At 47.4% G+C, this 16,972-nt stretch overlaps 1 protein-coding gene across 5 annotated transcripts in view; it reads left to right on the top strand.

Moving 5' to 3' along the window:
• Hth (Meis homeobox homothorax) overlaps positions 1 to 16,972 on the top strand; it is a 466,430-nt gene that overhangs the window by 126,686 nt on the left and 322,772 nt on the right. For all 5 annotated transcript variants that reach the window (XM_076810875.1, XM_076810873.1, XM_076810874.1 and 2 more), the window contains exon 7: positions 6,258 to 6,387. In XM_076810875.1, coding sequence (XP_076666990.1) covers positions 6,258 to 6,387 — 130 coding nt within the window. The remainder of the gene's footprint in view (positions 1 to 6,257; positions 6,388 to 16,972) is intronic.

Raw genomic sequence — 16,972 nt, 5'->3', positions numbered from 1 at the left:
TATCGTCGTCCGTTTCATACGGGGACTCGTGTCTATTATTTGTGGTGGTTTTATTTCTCATCTGCCTTTTCTTTACTGTATGTTTTTTTATTTTTATGCCATCAGTTTCTTTTTTAAAATTTTTTAATAAAATCTTTTTAGGTTCCGATTTTTACTTTTCGTTTTTTCTTTTAACAGTTGAAAGGGTTAAATTAATAAATTAATTACTAAATACAATGTAACAACATGCCTCTTTCCCTCTGTAACAACATGCCCCTTGTCTTGTGTAACAACTTGCCCCGGTTGACACCATTGTGTATAAAAAGCAGAGTTGGGCAAAATGTAATCTCAATACAACTTACAAATTAGAATTAAAATGTAATTGTGTAGTTGATTACACATTATTTTCTGTAATCGTTCATTTAGGTAGCTGACGAAACCAAATGGTCAACTACCTAAATTACCGATTACGGAAAATAATGTGTAATCAACTACACAATTACATTTTAATCCTAATTTGTAAGTTGTAATTAGATTACATTTTGCCCAACTCTGATAAAAAGCTATAAGTTCATACCAGTTTGGTGTATTCTCATGTTCTTGGTACGAATCCGCAGCTAAAGGAACACTGATTCAAACGTGGTAATATTAATTTACACACATTTATCTGTCTGTTCGTTAGAAAAAATTGAAGTACAAAGAGAAAAGTTACTATTAGTACCGAAAACACAAAAAACTGTAATAAAGTGACAACGCGTGAACCGACTACAAACAAACAACACACACAACTGTGTACGGTTGAAACACATCAGCCACTTCATCGTCGAAGTGTTAGCGCAAGCGAAAAAATTTAAACTGCTTTGTAACAACCTGCCCCTGTAACATCTAGCCCCGATCTCCCCTACACGTACCCAGCTAGACTCAGCCGTCCACTATTCGCGCAGGGAACAGCCAAGATTCCATTACGGTGGAAAATGTAAATATAATTGTACCGTGCTGACATAACGGTAAGATAATCCGTCGAGCGGAGGCGCTGCCTCTGCAATAAATCGTAATTTATGATCCCTGTAAGGCGGCCGGTATCGTGGAGAAATTCAAGACTGTGCAGACAGGGAGCCGGGACTTCTCTTCTTCAGCCACTGTCTCTGTTTCTCGCCCGAGGAACCCGCGTTGCCCTCGACCCTCGCTATCGTGGCCAGCTCTCGTACTCGTTTCTCCGCCTCCTCTTCGACGACCCGAGAAAACGGGCCTAGCGAGCGGAGACCTCGAGACGCGTCTTCGCCTGTCCCAATCACCCATAACTTTCTGAGGCTGCTGTTTCAATCTCTAGCTTTAAAATCTTCTTCGACTACCTCTAAAAGCGCGACGAATCCAATGACCCTCGAACCTAATACGAGACCAGGGGGATACCGAGAAGGTGCGAGGCCTGCATAGCTGCAGCTTTTGGAAAAACCATGCGCAAGAGAAGACAAACTTATCGAACAATGCGGCATCTTCCATGATCAGTTCCCAAATTGACCTAGTTTCCAGAATCACCCATGCATCAGAGAGTGATTGGACGTGCCTCGCATCCATCGCTGCATACGTAACGTACAACTTGTGCCTTCTCGCCTTCATAATCTCGACACTCGCTCCACTCTTGCCCCTGCTCCGCGCCTCCATACTTCTCTTTCCTATCGATACGCTCCTCCGTTCGACCGCCGCACACGCGCGCATTCTGTCTCTGTTCCTGCAGCGCCGCGCCACGTCTCGCCGCTTTTCTCTGCCGGGCACCAATAAATTAATTGGCGGAGATTTACGTATCTCGCCCGTAAACCAGTCACCGCGACTAATGCCCGGCCGCTAATTATATAATTATACGGCATTATGTTACGACGACCAATTAATACGCGGGTACAATGACTCGGTGGCGAGCGGGCCCGCGTAAGTCATCGGCTCGCGATGGTCCCGCGAGCGGGTGGGCGAACGCGCGCGCCGCCACTTCGCCACTTCTCCGCTTCGCCACCGGGATTATAATTTATTGTCCGCGCGAGGTTGACGCCGCTCGCACGCCCGCCTATCATCCATCTTCCTCGTTGGGGCAGCGGGCCTGACGTTCCGAATCCATGAACTTTCGTAGAGTACGAGCGCGATTCGATTCGAGGCCCTGGTCGACGGGCCAGCGCGCTTACAATTGCCAGAGCGATGCATTGGGAAAGTGCAAGGGGCCGTAATCGGTTGCGCGGTTTTGGGGATGTTGGAGGAGTAGCTTTGGGGGAGTTTGAGGAACTAGGGTGCAGATATTGGAAAAATAAGTTTGCTGTGGAAATCGAGAGTAGCAAGCACCAAATGCTCGGCTTCACCTCCTGACCCACGAGGACCAGATACGTGGTCCGAAATCCCAGAATTTCCCCCGTTTATCAACGAAGACCGTGGCCCACCGTTGCGGTCACTTGTCGTCACTTTTCTTTCGGCGCGGACGTTCCAAATCCACTGTTTTCCCGCCAGGACGGGCGCTGAGGGGGGACAGGGGGCGCGAGGTAGCGACAGGGGGTGGGATATGAGATGCGGGCAAACTGATTTATTTAAGGGGCAGACCAGACATCCGGTTTGTCGAATTACGCTTTAAGAGCGCCAGTAGACACGGAGCAGTGTGTCAGAACGAGGTGAAGAGAGAGGAGAATGAGAGAGGCAACGAGGTGGAACGAGAGCGCGTAACTCGTCGACCCGTTAACCGTTTATCATTGCATCGACACAAGTCACGCAGTGGACCCTTGCTCTGCTGTCCATTTAAAAAACGAAAAAGAGCACCGGGCTTTTAGTAGGAAGTGACGTCATCATCGGCGAGGACACCGTGAGCGATGCGAAATGCGTGTCAATTGTTCCCGATTCCGTTCCCCCAGGCCCCTTTCGTCTTCTCGCATCCAGCATCCAGCTGGTTATCTTTTCTAGCGAGACGAATAATCGCTGGATCTTGTAATCTGACCGTTCTGCGCAGCTTCCTTTTCTGGAAAAGCTTGGGCAGGGGGAGAAAATTTGTTGCGTGGTTGATTTTCTATATAGGGCAATTGTGGGACTAATTGTGTCTAAATTTTGCAATGAAAATTTGTTCCAAGGATACATATTATTAGTTGAACATATTGTCCTACTACTGGCGTTAACGAAAATCAAAATTTTTAATATTTGTCACCCTTAAAAAATTAAAACTAAAAACATCAATTTTTGGGGAGAGACGCCGCACGTGCGTGAGTGGTGCCGCATTTCGAAAAAACGTTTAATTTTCCATTTAAACTTGTTAATTTTAACTTCTTATTTAAAAAAAAAATAGTAAAACCAAAGTAAAATGAAACATCTTTTTAATTTATACAGTTATAAAATACAATAAAATTGGAAAAATAAATAGGTGCAGATATTATTTCTGTTTTTCTAAATTTAATTCTTTTCTTCTTCCTTCCACATTCATTACACATAAAATAAGAATAAAATGTGAAAAAAGTGTAAAATAATTTTCTTTGAGATATCACGGTATCTATTTGAAGACACTCTTTTTGTATTTTTAACATTAAAAGCATCATTTAGTCGACTTACAAGGGACGACTGCGAACTCGAAAATTCAAAAAATTCTGAAACTTTGTGAATATGTAGGGGATTTCTTCCTGATTACAACGCAACTTTTGCTTGCTGTCCAAATTCACTCTAAGGAGATGTGACTGACCGCTGAAAATCCGGTTATTTTTCGATTTTGTGTTATAACTTGTGAACTGTAAAATATTTTTTCCCCAAACGGTAGATTTAATTAAAAGAAATATCTTTTGTCTTAAACCTTTTTTTCTATCTCTTACAGTTCGCGAGTTATAACACAGAAACGGAAAATAGCCGAATTTTCAAGGGTTATTCCTTTAACGTATTACAAAAGTTGTATAACGAAAAACTCTGAATTTTTAACTACTACGATAGCAAAAATAAACTCGACGTACAACTATTGAGGCAAAGTGCGGTAGGCTTACCTCGAAAAATAGCAAAATCTTTAAAAGTAATAATGTAACCACGTTCTCGCTTATTAATCTAACGTAAACGAACAGCGTAATGCAAATAAAGCCGTGTTGTATTTTATTACCGATAACCCTGAAATACCGAAGGTGCGGCGCCTCTCGCAGTGCGGCGCCTCTCCCGGTGCGGCATCTCTCCCACAATTACCCTACGTTTATTGCTTTCGAACAACAGCGGGTGTAAGATGCGATTCGTTTTCATTTAAATGACGCAAGGAGGCGTAATCGATTGACCGACGCCCTCCGCGCTTAATTACTCGATTCGAGCGATCGCGGCCGACAAGATGATGTTCACCTCGAAGGTGACAATGACAACCAGCGCCCTTTGTTTCGTACTTGGGCGCTAGTAGGAAGCAATCCAGCGACAACCGATGCATTATTAATGTCCCCCCTTCGCTTGTTACCGCTCTTGTACTTGCTCGCTCCACGTATATCCTCTGCGTGTCCGGGACAAGTGATCGCACGGCCCTCTAATGAAAATTCAGACGTCCTGGATGGGAATTATTTCAAATCAATTAAGACGCGCACAGCTACATTACTCGGGCCCGATGGAGCTGCAATCTTCTATTGTCGCTGACAGGGCTTCGCGCGTACTCGTGCTCTAAGCTGAGATGTCTAAGAGCTGCGTTATCTATGGTAATACTGGTAATTGCTATTCTAAACGACGGTCCGATGTTCGGCGCAGAACTATTTCAAATATCATTCGAACAGCATGCGGCAAAAGACACTTACTCTCGCTGCGTCTCTTCCTAACGATCTAACGATGGACGAGCATTCCTGTCGACAGATTCGTTTGCCCACTCGTCGCACGATCGTGAAACGTTCCTCCGGCGAATTCAATCACCGCGCAACTCCATTATTTGCCAGAACTGTCACGTTTTCGCTGACTATCGATAACAGGGGGCTCGCAACTCGTGCAATTTTCCAAACGATCCTTACAGCAACGTAATTCCATTGTATCCCTTGGCAAATGGAAAATCGCCGCGCCTTTCAAGCATCCGCTCCGACGATACACATTTTTCGCAGAAATCACGGGATCGATCGCGCCTCGTGCGCGGCGTGATAAGAGTCCCAGAGCCAGCCGGAGCCAGCCCGGTATCACCGAGCGAAATGTCTGGATATATCACGTCTACCGCAGCAACAATGAGTGACAGCTACTCCCACATGCTGTCATAGGCGTCATCTTCGCGATAATGTACCGACTCGCTCCCTCCCCCGATCGCCCTCTCTCGTATCTGGTTAAAATCGTTGCGCGGTTAAATCTATAGGACCTTCCTGCTCGGAGACGCATAACGAGGACGTGTGTTCTCGTCGACGAAAGACCAGACCGTCCACTCCGCGAGTCGTACGCCGTTGCCTTCGAGATGCGATCGTTCCGACGAACATTTACATTCCACGGAACCCGAACATTTTCTATATAGACAGGCATACTCGACTTCAAACGTCTCGATCTCACCGCCGGAGAAATTTCAGCTGCATCTGAAAGAAACAGAGGCCGATGTCCGTGAAACGTCACGCGAACGTCACGAGATATGAAATCTATATTGCCACCAGTTCCCAAACACGCGGTTCCTCGGTTAATTATCAAAACAAGGTCGGTTATCGAATGGCGCGACAGGTATCGAAGCGAGGCGAGCCGAGGCTCAGTAGCGTTCCGCTCGCGACCGGGTTCGACACAACATGCAACCGCTAATTAACGCTCGTCCTTGGTTTCGGTGATCCGCGGTGGTCGTAATGGCTCCGTCTTGCTGAGCCAGGACAATTAGGCTGGTGGACGGAAAGCAACGACCACGGGCCCATCGTCGCGTATTCCTCGCACGGCCCCGCCCGACAATTTGCTCGCGCGTGTATGCGCGCGCGTTTTTCCCAAGTTCGCGGCTCCGTGATTATCACAACGGCTACACCCGCGGAATAACCGAGCGCCAGGCGGAATATTCGTAGGGCCCGCGCGTCGCCCGGATCGTTTATGCCGCGCAGCATTTTCGAGGAGTGGTACGTGTGCTCCGCCTTTAATCGAGATCGAAATCGGCCGCCGCGGGCCCGTGAATGGTATTCCGCGTGTACACCCGCAACGGTACCGTGCTGGCGAAGTAAAATCCGCCCGGCGCTTGTGGTAGAGGGCGCGAAAACGTGACGAGCACTCGCGCCGACGATCGCGTCGTGCAGTTTCTCGCGTGTGCATTCGAAAACGAAAGTGCAAGAATGTTGGACGCGCCGTGTAACAGTGGTTGTTGTTCTGTTGTAACGCAGAGGCCACCCTCCTCGTCGCTCTCGTACCCCGGCCCGGGTGGCAACGACGACGCACGCAGCCCTGGAAGCGGGGGCACACCAGGACCCCTCAGCCAACAAGCGCCCACCAGCCTGGACTCCTCCGATCCCGGTAAGTCGATTCTTTCTTCTCCTTCGCAATTTTCACATTTTTCTTGTACATTAATATCGCGGAGAACGGAAGACCAGTGGATCTCTACTGGGGATAGAAATGTTAATGGTACGCTTCGGGAAGTTTCCTTGAGCTGCGATTGAGGCTAGAAGCTAGATTCTTCTGTGTTACGCGCTTGGAACTCGGAGAGTGTAAATATTGATCGAAAGGTAGTTAGGTGTCCCTAAATGCTCCGGAATAGATGGCAATTAAGATGCGGCTTTTCTATCATGAAAGAAACATCTGAGCAACGACTAAATGAGAATTTTTGAAAATATATCATGATACTTGTTTCGTGAGAGTCTGGTGAAACTAATGGCAAAATATTTCCAGAATAATAAAATAATGAAATAGGGTAAAGTAGCCGAATATGACGACCTCTCTTAATATGAGACCCCAGCTTATCTCAGCTAACTCTTGAATGTCATAGAGATGCTATTTTTTAACTAACTAACCGTGTATTAGTAGTTTTGTCCGCACAGTGGCATTGTAATCAATTGAGCGTGTTGACCAAGCAAATACGTTGCAGAAAGTTTTTGAAGCAGTTCGATTAACTTACAAGTATCTCTAAAGTGGTAAGTGTATAATGATTTTCACAAGTACTGTTGTATACACCACGTTCGACAGTAGAGCATACTCGTTTCGCGCAGAGATACACTGTTGATTGGTAGTAAACCGGCAGGGAAAATGCTACGACCAATCGCGTTTGTCAGATCCGTGGGAGCTGCGGAAATCGGTCGCAAATCGGTAGTGAAGAAATAGACTTCACATGCCGACTTTATAAAAAAAAAAAGAAAAATAAGTTTCAGGAAAAAACAAACTGGGCCTCATATTACACACTCATTTTTTTTATCTGTGTATTTGAATTACTTTCGTTTTTATTTTATTATGAAGAAATCGATTTTTTGTTATAGTACTTTCCAGTAGGTTGCTAAAGAATACATATTCTACTTTTAAAACGTGTATCGAATTTTAATAAAAGTGTCGTCAGTCAAGAGTTACGATGTTTTTAAGAAATGGGTCTCATATTCGGCTACTTTGCACTAATTGCCTGATGAGATTAAAGTCTCATTTGAGACGCGATATTTTTGCTTCATCGTGGATTTGCATCTTTAGTTACTGCGGTAGATAATAATTGAACCGTGGCACTTATTTCTCCATTCAATGAAATCGTGGAAGCGGCGACACATTCACGATTTATTTTGTTTTCGATGAAATATTGCTGCTTCCAATAATCCCTGCCTTCTCCATTCATCGCTCGAATGATTCTTTCACGATCAACGATCAGTCCGGTTTGGAGTTGAATTTCTACTCGTTTACTTGTGTAAAGCTTGACGGACACTGGCTGTTGCTATTCCCGGGGTATGTAGACAGTCGGAATTGATGGATCGCGAGCAGCGCTCATATCGATCGGTGAACAACGATCGACGAATATCGCGGCCTAAGTTGTCCGCGTGGAAAGGAGGTAGCGTCCGGGGGCTAAGCGTGCTAATGACAGTATCACGCGACGAGCAACGGGTTGATGACAATCAAGACGCGACTCGTTGGGGACCCCACGGACCTTCTGCACGCCCTTCAAATTTTACGAACACCGACGCGCGCCCGTCAACACTATCAAACCCGCGGCAACGCCAGCATCGAGGCTAATGAGCAACCCGTCGCATTGGCGTAGCAAGTGCTCTCATTTTTTTCTCCCTTTTTCTCAAGTAACTCACCATTATACGCTAGAAATCGCCCAAAGCGCCTAAAATGATTCTTCATGTGGAGAGGCCCCTTTGACTGTCAATGAAGAACTATAGCTTTCTCTTAGGCGTTGGGTTTCTTTCGAGTTGACAGCGTTTTGGAAATTGTCCTGGGTATATCGCCTCGGAAGCAGAATACTCGAAATCGTGAGAATTCTCAATTATACGAAACGTGTACGTAGGGTAAAGTAGCCGAATATGACGACCTCTCCTAATATGAGACTCCAGCTTATCTCCGCTACAGAACTCTTGAATTTCATAGCGTGGCTATTATTTTACTAACTAACCGTGTATTAGTTGCTTTGTCCGCACTGTTTTGTCAAGCACATATTTCTGAAATACGTTGCAGAAAGTTTTCGAAGTGGTTCGATTAAATTACATATACCTCTAAAGTGGTGAGTGTGTAATGATTTTCACAAATACTGTTGTATAGTGCTTGCAATGGAGTTTAAGGCTTACTAGTTGTATATCATTGAATGATGAAGACAACTGCGAAGCTACTTAGTAGTTATCGTGTTATTGTTTCCAAATACGAGGCCCGTGAAAGTTCAACTGATGAGAGTGAAGAAGCAATTGTTCTGAATGATGAATATAATTAAGAAAGAAAATTGTGATACAGAGTGCTTGTTTTGCACAGATCTTTATTCTTCAGATGTTCCAGGTGGGTTAAGTGTACGTATAAAGTGTTACGATGGGCGTGGTGGGCCCACGAAGACTGCGGTAGTGAAGAAATAGATTTCACATGCCGACTTTATAAAAAAGTAAAGAAAAAATGAGTTTTAGGAAAAAACAAACTGGGTCTCATATTAGGAACCCATTTCCTTGAATGACTTCCGTTTTTATTTAATTATTAAGAAACCTAATTTTTGTTATAGTACTTTCCAGTAGGATGCTAAAGAATACACAGTCTACTTTTAAACAGTATAAATATCGAATTTTAATAAAACTGTTCTCAGTCAAGAGTTGTTACGATGTTTTTAAGAAATGGGTCTCATATTCGGTTACTTTACCCTACTATCTTCCCGAGCTTCGCCGCTATCAGAGAATAAGACAAAACAAAGGCTGAAGAGGCGAGAAGGGTAACAGTTTCGCGACGGATAGGAGCGTGGCGGCGAGTCGCGCCAATGGTTAGCGCGGCCGGGTTCAGTCAGTCACCGGAGGGTATACAAGTTCACGACACCATCCCATAAAGATTCATTAAGGTCCGCCGTCTCTATATTCGCTGTGTCGTGGCAGCGTTATAGACCCGCGTGGCGTGCCAGCTCGCCTGGGCTCGCGTGTGTGTGGTATAGGTGTGCTCCCGGTGCTCTGGTGCTCCCGTCCTCTTTACGTTTCTGCGCGCGCGTGTATGCACCGCAGTCGAAACGGTTGATCAATAACAATCAAAAGCGTACTCTGTCCCAGAAGAAGGGGGAGAGGAATGAATGGCTTCGGAAACGGTGCCGCGCGACGTTTAAGCTGTCGCCGCCTCATCTTCGCTCCAACTCCCATGCGATCGCGCTTCGGGTTCCCTGATGAGGCTGTTCAAGGTTCCCGCGAGGAATATTCCTCGTTCAGGGATTCTTAACGAGGTTTTTGGCTCGAACGCGCAAAGTGGATCTGGGAAGTTGAGCGCCGGATCCTTTGGGACGCGACGGCTCGATTGAGAATGGGGCAGAATTCTATTACAGACACCGAAGCTAAACATACCTAGTGCTGTTCTCACCACTATGCCAATTTTTAGCAAATTACCCCGAAATAAAAGCAACGGATCCACCACCGAAGTACCTCCCTTCCAACACCTGCCGACACGTCGCGCGTTCCACCCGCGAAAAAAATACAAGCGCCCCGAAACAGCTGCGCGCCCGCGTCGGATCCCGTATTTGTCATCGGCTTTAAAATTCATCGCATGAGAAACGGCGGCCGGTTCGTGACGAGATTTCGATCGGGCTCGTTCGTCGCGCGCCCGTATTAATTAAAGGACATTAAACAGTAACGCAACACCTCGGAATCAAACGTCGTCGCGTTTATGCGATCGGCACGGAATCGCGCCGAGGTCTCCGCTTATCCGCGGGAATATCTAAACGAGAGCCGTTACGCCGCGAAATAAGCCGCGATCGTTATCTCATTAGAGCGCGAGAAATACAGCGGAACCGCCGCGAACGTAACATTGTCCGCCGGCCTGTCCTCGACTGGCTTCGATCTTTGGCCGGCTCGCGAGCAGATACCGATCTATCGCGACTAGATCTGTCGCCGGACGCCGGCCAGCCTCCAACGCGCGGAAAGTCCTGGAAAGACGCGACCTCGGCGATATCCGTCTCGCGACGCGGAGAGCAGGAATTTTCGCGCGTGGAAAGCGGACGGCTGGAAGCTACGCTCCTGCGTAGAAACGCTGCAATTTAATGCTTTCCCTCGCGATTCGATGGGAACCGAGTGGCCAGTTGATGGGATTTTATGGCGACACAGTAGGCAGGGGGTTAACGGCCTGATTTTCGTCGCGGAGGACCGTAATCGGGGGTGAAAGGGTGATTGGGGAGTTAGATTAAGTTTTCTTGATAGGAGTAGTTTGGTAGTTTCCTTTGGATAAAGTGACACGAGTTACATTTTAAGAAGAGAGCACAGGGGATCCGTGTTTTGTGCCAGCATCGTTCATACACCAGAGATTCCTGTTTTTCGACGGCCCCTGTTGACCCTGGCACAAAGAGGTCTCTGTTTCTGGAACACTTGTAGTTGACTGAAAGTTTTACGGAATCTGTATGACCACTAAAATTTCTAAACAGTGCTGCCTGGTATCTGGAGTCCTCTCCTTCGTTGAAGTAGAACGCGAAAGGGTGGTCTCAGCGCGGGGGCTCTCAGCGATAGTAAGCAGCCTCGAGTAATTTCCAACATTCTTGCGTCCAATAGGGTTCGAAAGACTCTGCGCTTCGAAATCAGCAATTCCCGAGTCTGAAATGCCTCCGCTCCCCGCTGAGAACCGCTGTTAAACGCTCGCTGAATCGATTCGCCTCGGTAAACAAGCTAGTACTGCATGCTATTCCCTCGTTAATTCTCAATTACAGTATTGTTTATACTTGAAACGACGCGGGGGGGTCGCTACTATGGAAAGGCGCGCTTAGACCTGAATCAATGCGCTGCCCGTGCAAACAGAACTCGAAAGGCTCGCAATTCGCAATCCTCTGTTACTTTGTTCGCGTCGAGTTCCCTCTAGCAACTCGAACAGACAATCCGTTCTGCATCGAGACTTTTCAAGTTTCCAGTATCCTGACCTTTTCCCACGAGCGTAGGAGCACGCTCAGCCCCTCGTACGCGCGTTGCAAAGGATCGTCAAGTTGCTCGGTTGACGCGAGTCTACCGACCGGGTTGCCCAACATCGAGATAGCATCGTGGCCTCATCGAAGTTGTCACCGTTGGACAAGGCATTTGTTCGGCGCCCTTCGTGGGCTTTTCTCCGTCGTTTCGGCTCATCTATCGGCCCTTTCCGTCGTTTCCCTCTGGTGCAGGGGCTCGTTAACGTGCCGGCTTGTTTGCCGGCACGTTGTCAGATATCATCTTCGACGGGCAACTCGCGCTGGCCTTGTCCACCGCCGTGCAACCTCGAAGTGGACCTAATTTCTATCGTCGAGGGGAGAGGTTGCCTGGATTCGTCCCTTTCTCGTGTGTTTCACTGGTTTTGCTCGTTTAGCCGCGGCTTTCCTTCCGAGAAGAAATAGGCGCGTAAGTCCCACTGCCCTGGCTAACGGCTGGTAGCTTCGGTATGGATGGTTTTCTTCGGGCCGCTCGTGCTGCGACGGTACCGTGGCATCAGATTAGGCGGGAGCTTGGATTTCGTAAAGGTAGCCTGTTCGCTTCGCCGGCGAGTCGTAAACGGTGCCGCCGCGATCTTGATCAGAAGTCATCGATGATCATTCTCCGTCGTAAACTATTAATACACGTCGGAGACTGTAACGCGCGTGTTTGCGTGTAATCTCGGCCGTCGGGGCGGAATATATTTCCAGAACGTGCTGGAAACCCGCGTCACCGACACGTGGGAAGAGCGCGGCTCGGACATTAACATATCGTGTCGCAATCGCCCGCGGATAAACACGTTCCTTCTCCCGGCGAGGCTGGAGAAGATTCTATCTCGCTTGTGGACGATCGATCGCCGTTCGACCTCGATGAACAAAACGTTTCGCACTAGGAAGTAGCCGCTGGATCCTCGTGCCGATCGTTCCCCGCGACGACGCGACGCATCGGCTCGCCGAAAGATATCTACCGAATCTTCAATCGGAGACTCGGCTCAGAATGAAATGGAGTAGGTAGGTACATCATAGATTGGACTGGAAGTTGTCACTTCGCCCCGAACTTCGTTCGCTCGAGGCGAAAGTGTTGCCACCTTTCAATCGGGCCGTCGACTGCTCCGAAACATTTCGACCGGTCACCTCCCCTCTGCGGTCCCGAGTCTAGGAGGAAGAGGTTCGTTAGCTTAACAAGGCATCGATCTACGATCTAAGCTAGCCGACCAGCGTAGCTCCGAATCCTCGAAACGATCTCGAGCCTCTATCGATCCCTCGATCGAGGAAAGGTCTTCCTCCTCTCCTCCCTTGTCGATCGTTTTTTCCCGCCATCCTGGGACTTTACACAGACTAGATCGACCCTCTCGATTCGGCAGGAACGAGTCCTGTCAACGAAGGGCGGCCCCTCTACCCCTGCACACCTCTCCACCGTCGTAACAACCTTCAGCTCGCCGTGGAGTTTTCGTGCTCCTCGAGATCCTTAATCGACGGGGTTCGTCGACTCTCGTCCTCCGTCCGGCTTCGATGGCCTGGCCGCGGGAGTGGGGAAAAGCCTGGGGACCAAGAGATATCCGCCGGTTTCTGACAACTATCCCGGACCCGAACGGTTGAAGAGAGCCTCGGAAAGAAATAAATGAAGAGAGGATCGAGGAAGAACGATACAACGGCGGAGGGAGGGGGCGAGCGAGGGGCGAGGGAGCGTGTTAAAGCGTGTACCAGGGGACCAAAGATCACGGAGAATTCCTGGAAATCGGCGCACGTTGGAGAGGGAGGCAGAGAGAAAGGGAGGAAGATAGAAGTAATGAGGCTGATTCTCTGTTTTCTGTGTTTTCAGCGAGCGGTCGGTATCGGGACGGTTATCGGCCGGTGTCTTTTTTTCTCTCCCTCTTTCTCCGCTTTCTGCCCTCCCACACACACACACACACACACACAGAGACACGTACGCGCCACTCCTCCTCGTGTGTCTCCTCTTCTTTCTCCCTTTAGCGTTTCTTCCCTCGCGTCGGCATAATGAGGCCTTCATGTCGTGAACTTCTGCGCCTTGTACCCCCCTTTTTCTTGCCGATCCAGGCCCACGGTGTGTCCTCCGCGTAAAACCTCGTCGAACACGGCTCCCTTCCGAGACGCGTCCCTTTATTGGTAGTTGAGAAAATCGCCTTCGGGACCTGCGCTGGCTCGCAGTTGCCTCTGGATCCAGCGATCCTCGCGTGGAACTGTATCGGCTCTGGATCCGCTGGTCGCGAATGAGGTTACAGATGCGATCTAGCCTCGGCCCAGCTACTTATTCGTGTGAAATATTCGCGCCTCGCTCCGCACGTTCCACGTGGACACGTACGCGTCGATCACATTTGCCATTCGGCAACGTACGCGGCCACGCGGGAACAACAGTGGTTCCACGGTTCCATTTCGATGTAAATTATCTCTGCCCGAGATAGCATCGAAATCAACGATTCTGAAAGACGTTGATACCAAAACGACCCCACAGTTTGAAGATCCAGTGCGACGAACCACCGCTTCAGGCTCCACCACCCAGAACACCCTCGAGAATGGCCCGCGGCTTTCTTCCCGGTACGTTCGGCTCGCTTCGACCATCTTTCCCGCGGCTCGGTTATCAGCTACGTGGAACATCCGTACGCACGTGGCGCGGACATCTCGCCGATAGAAGAACGGGCTGGTCTGTTCCGCGGTTCACGTCCGAACAACCGAAAAAGCGGCGGCCGCGATAACAGCACGTGCTGCTGGAACGGGCACGCGGCGATCTCCGGTGGCGACGGAGGAACGGCAACAAAGCGTTTCAGGATAGCCACGACGACATTGAAGTTAATTGACACGTTAATGAATAATAAACTTGCGTCACTGGCCCGGGCTATCGATGGCTCGCGGGACGGTTCGATAGCCGGGCGTGACAGCCGGCCGCCACTCTCATTAATATTACTGTTTACTATGCCTTGTAATCGGTGATTTTTCTCCCCTCCCCGCGCGCCAACCTCGCCCACCCTCGGCCGCCGTCCGCTGTCAGGGTTCATTGATTTGAATAATTCGCGTTATCGCGCTTCCTCGGACGTTTCTCGGTAGAGCCGTCGCCTCGCCGGGGCCCCCAGAAGCTGAGCAGCTCGCTTATCGGGCGCGAATCGCTCACGTTCTTTGGCTAGCAGATCCGGCGATTCTAGCTTTGGGAAGCTGGCGTATACTCGGTCTCGACTGACGATGAGCTGCTCGGTAGTAATTTCAGCGGAACTTCGATTCCCGTTTCCAACATCGCGCGGCTTTACGTCGCTCGCGATGCAACGATCAAAGATTCCGTCAGAGATTGTCTCGGGTACAGCAGTGCTTACTTGAAGCTGCAATCGCGTCGTCAATTACGCACGTAGCTACTTAGAGGCATGCTACCCAACGGCAAGGCCGGAAGACGCGTTTCACGGATGCTGGCGCGCGGCTCAGCACGTGGCGATAACGCGGCTGCGAATCAGGCTAATAAAAACGCAACGACGAATGAAAAAGCGACGGTGGCCGAGAGGATCGCCAGGTGAAATGGACGCGGGCCGTTGGCTCGATAATGCGGCCATCGATACGGCCGGGCTAGATTTGGCAATCGCGCGTAATTGCGCCGATATTTCACATAAGCGGCTTAATTGATTTTTCTCTCGCCGGCTGGCACGCTGGCTGGTGCTCGCGACAGAGAGAGAAACGGTGAGAGGAGAGAGAGAGAGAGAGAGAGTCGGACAGCGGCCGTACACAGAGATCCGTGTATTTACGAGTATTTTTAAATCAAACAGTCCGGAATATACCGACGTTTATTAGGATGCCGATGAAACCGGCCGGGCCCAGGTAAATATTCGGAAATTTGCTGGCGGCCGAACGAGGCCGATAAATAATGCAGCACGCGCTCCCGCGCCTCTGTAGTATTTAGTTTTGTTAATTATTGCTGCGGTTATCTGCGCGCTCGCGACTAACGGAGGAACGGCCGATGGAGACGTGTGCGCGCATACGATAGTAACGAAAACGCGGCAGCCGAAACCAGGGTGGGAGGGTACCGAGCGGGCCGACGAGCAGAATATCGTTCGCGACGCGAGGAACAACCTGTAATTAGCCTACCGTCGAGATCTTTTTACAAACATCCACGGAGCAGCACCGTTAGCGATTTGCAATTACAAAATTACAAAACGCCGAGGTGAGACGATGAATGACGAAATTGCTCGGTTCCATTGCGATATCTTCACGCCGGGATTCTGGAGTTCGTGTCTACGTGGAGGGATATGCACGAAGGACCGGGTGAACTGCATTTTTAATTTTTTAAATGAATTTCCATTTTGCGATATCTGAATGCGTGTAATTATCATTGTGGTATTACACACATTTATTACGTCACCAAAATTTGCAAATATATTCTATTGAAGAATAGATTAAGAAAGCTCATTTTACCCCGAGGTTCACTTTGCCCCGGTCTCCCCTAATCCCTTAATCGAACGTATTGTACCTTATAAAAAACTGTCGCAATAAACGCATCTTTTTAACAAACCGTGACGACTCCCATTTCGGGAAATCAGTTGTAATTTTGCAATAAATAAATACTTTTACACCAAAACGTAATATAATAACCTGTGAAAGTGTCCCTCATCTGAATACAAAAGCTTTTGCATAAAAATATTGCATGTACACTTGCCGATATAAATTCCCAAAGAATCGTTCTCCTTCTCTACCTCTTGATAGCGAGTAACCCCTTACGTCGATTCTTATCAAAGTTCTGTTCATAAAGTTAATATCGCATGAATATTGGAGCTTCAGTGTCAATACTCGATCCATTTAGAGGGAATGGGAACGGAGGAAGAAGAGCATGGTCTCTAGTAGCACAAAATATTGAATACACATACATCCAGTATTAAAAAGAGGTTCAATATCTTTTTGATATTTAAATATACATACAATATTTATTCTAGATTAAGAAGCTGATATTTTTTCCAAATATACTGGAAATATTCATTTTATATTATGAAAAACAATTTTTTTCCAAATATAAAGTAAACATTTATTTCACATTTTCAGGATATTGATTTTACACTTTTTAAATATTAATTTTACATTTCCTGAATATTTATTTCACATCTTCTGAATATTTATTTTACACTTTTTAAATATTAATTTTACATTTCCTGAATATTTATTTCACATCTTCTGAATATTTATTTTACATTTTTTAAATATTAATTTTACATTTCCTGAATATTTATTTCACATCTTCTGAATATTTACTTTACACTTTTTAAATATTAATTTTACATTTCCTGAATGTTTAATTCACATTTTCCGAATATTTACTTTACATTGTTTAAATATATATTTTGCATTTCCTGAATATTTATTTTGGAACCCTGAATATTATTTTCACATTTCCAGAATATTTGCTTTATATTTTCTGAATATTTCTTTTATTTTCCACGAACATTTAGCTCGTATTTTCAAAACATTTATTTCACATTTTCAGTATGTGTAGGTACATAATATTTGGAACCAACATTTTTTGCCATATTAAAAAGTCTGACAAAAAAAATATTT

This window comes from Andrena cerasifolii, chromosome 4 (assembly GCF_050908995.1).
Source record: "Andrena cerasifolii isolate SP2316 chromosome 4, iyAndCera1_principal, whole genome shotgun sequence".
NCBI lineage: Eukaryota > Metazoa > Arthropoda > Insecta > Hymenoptera > Andrenidae > Andrena > Andrena cerasifolii.
This window is presented reverse-complemented; position numbering and strand designations above follow the sequence as displayed.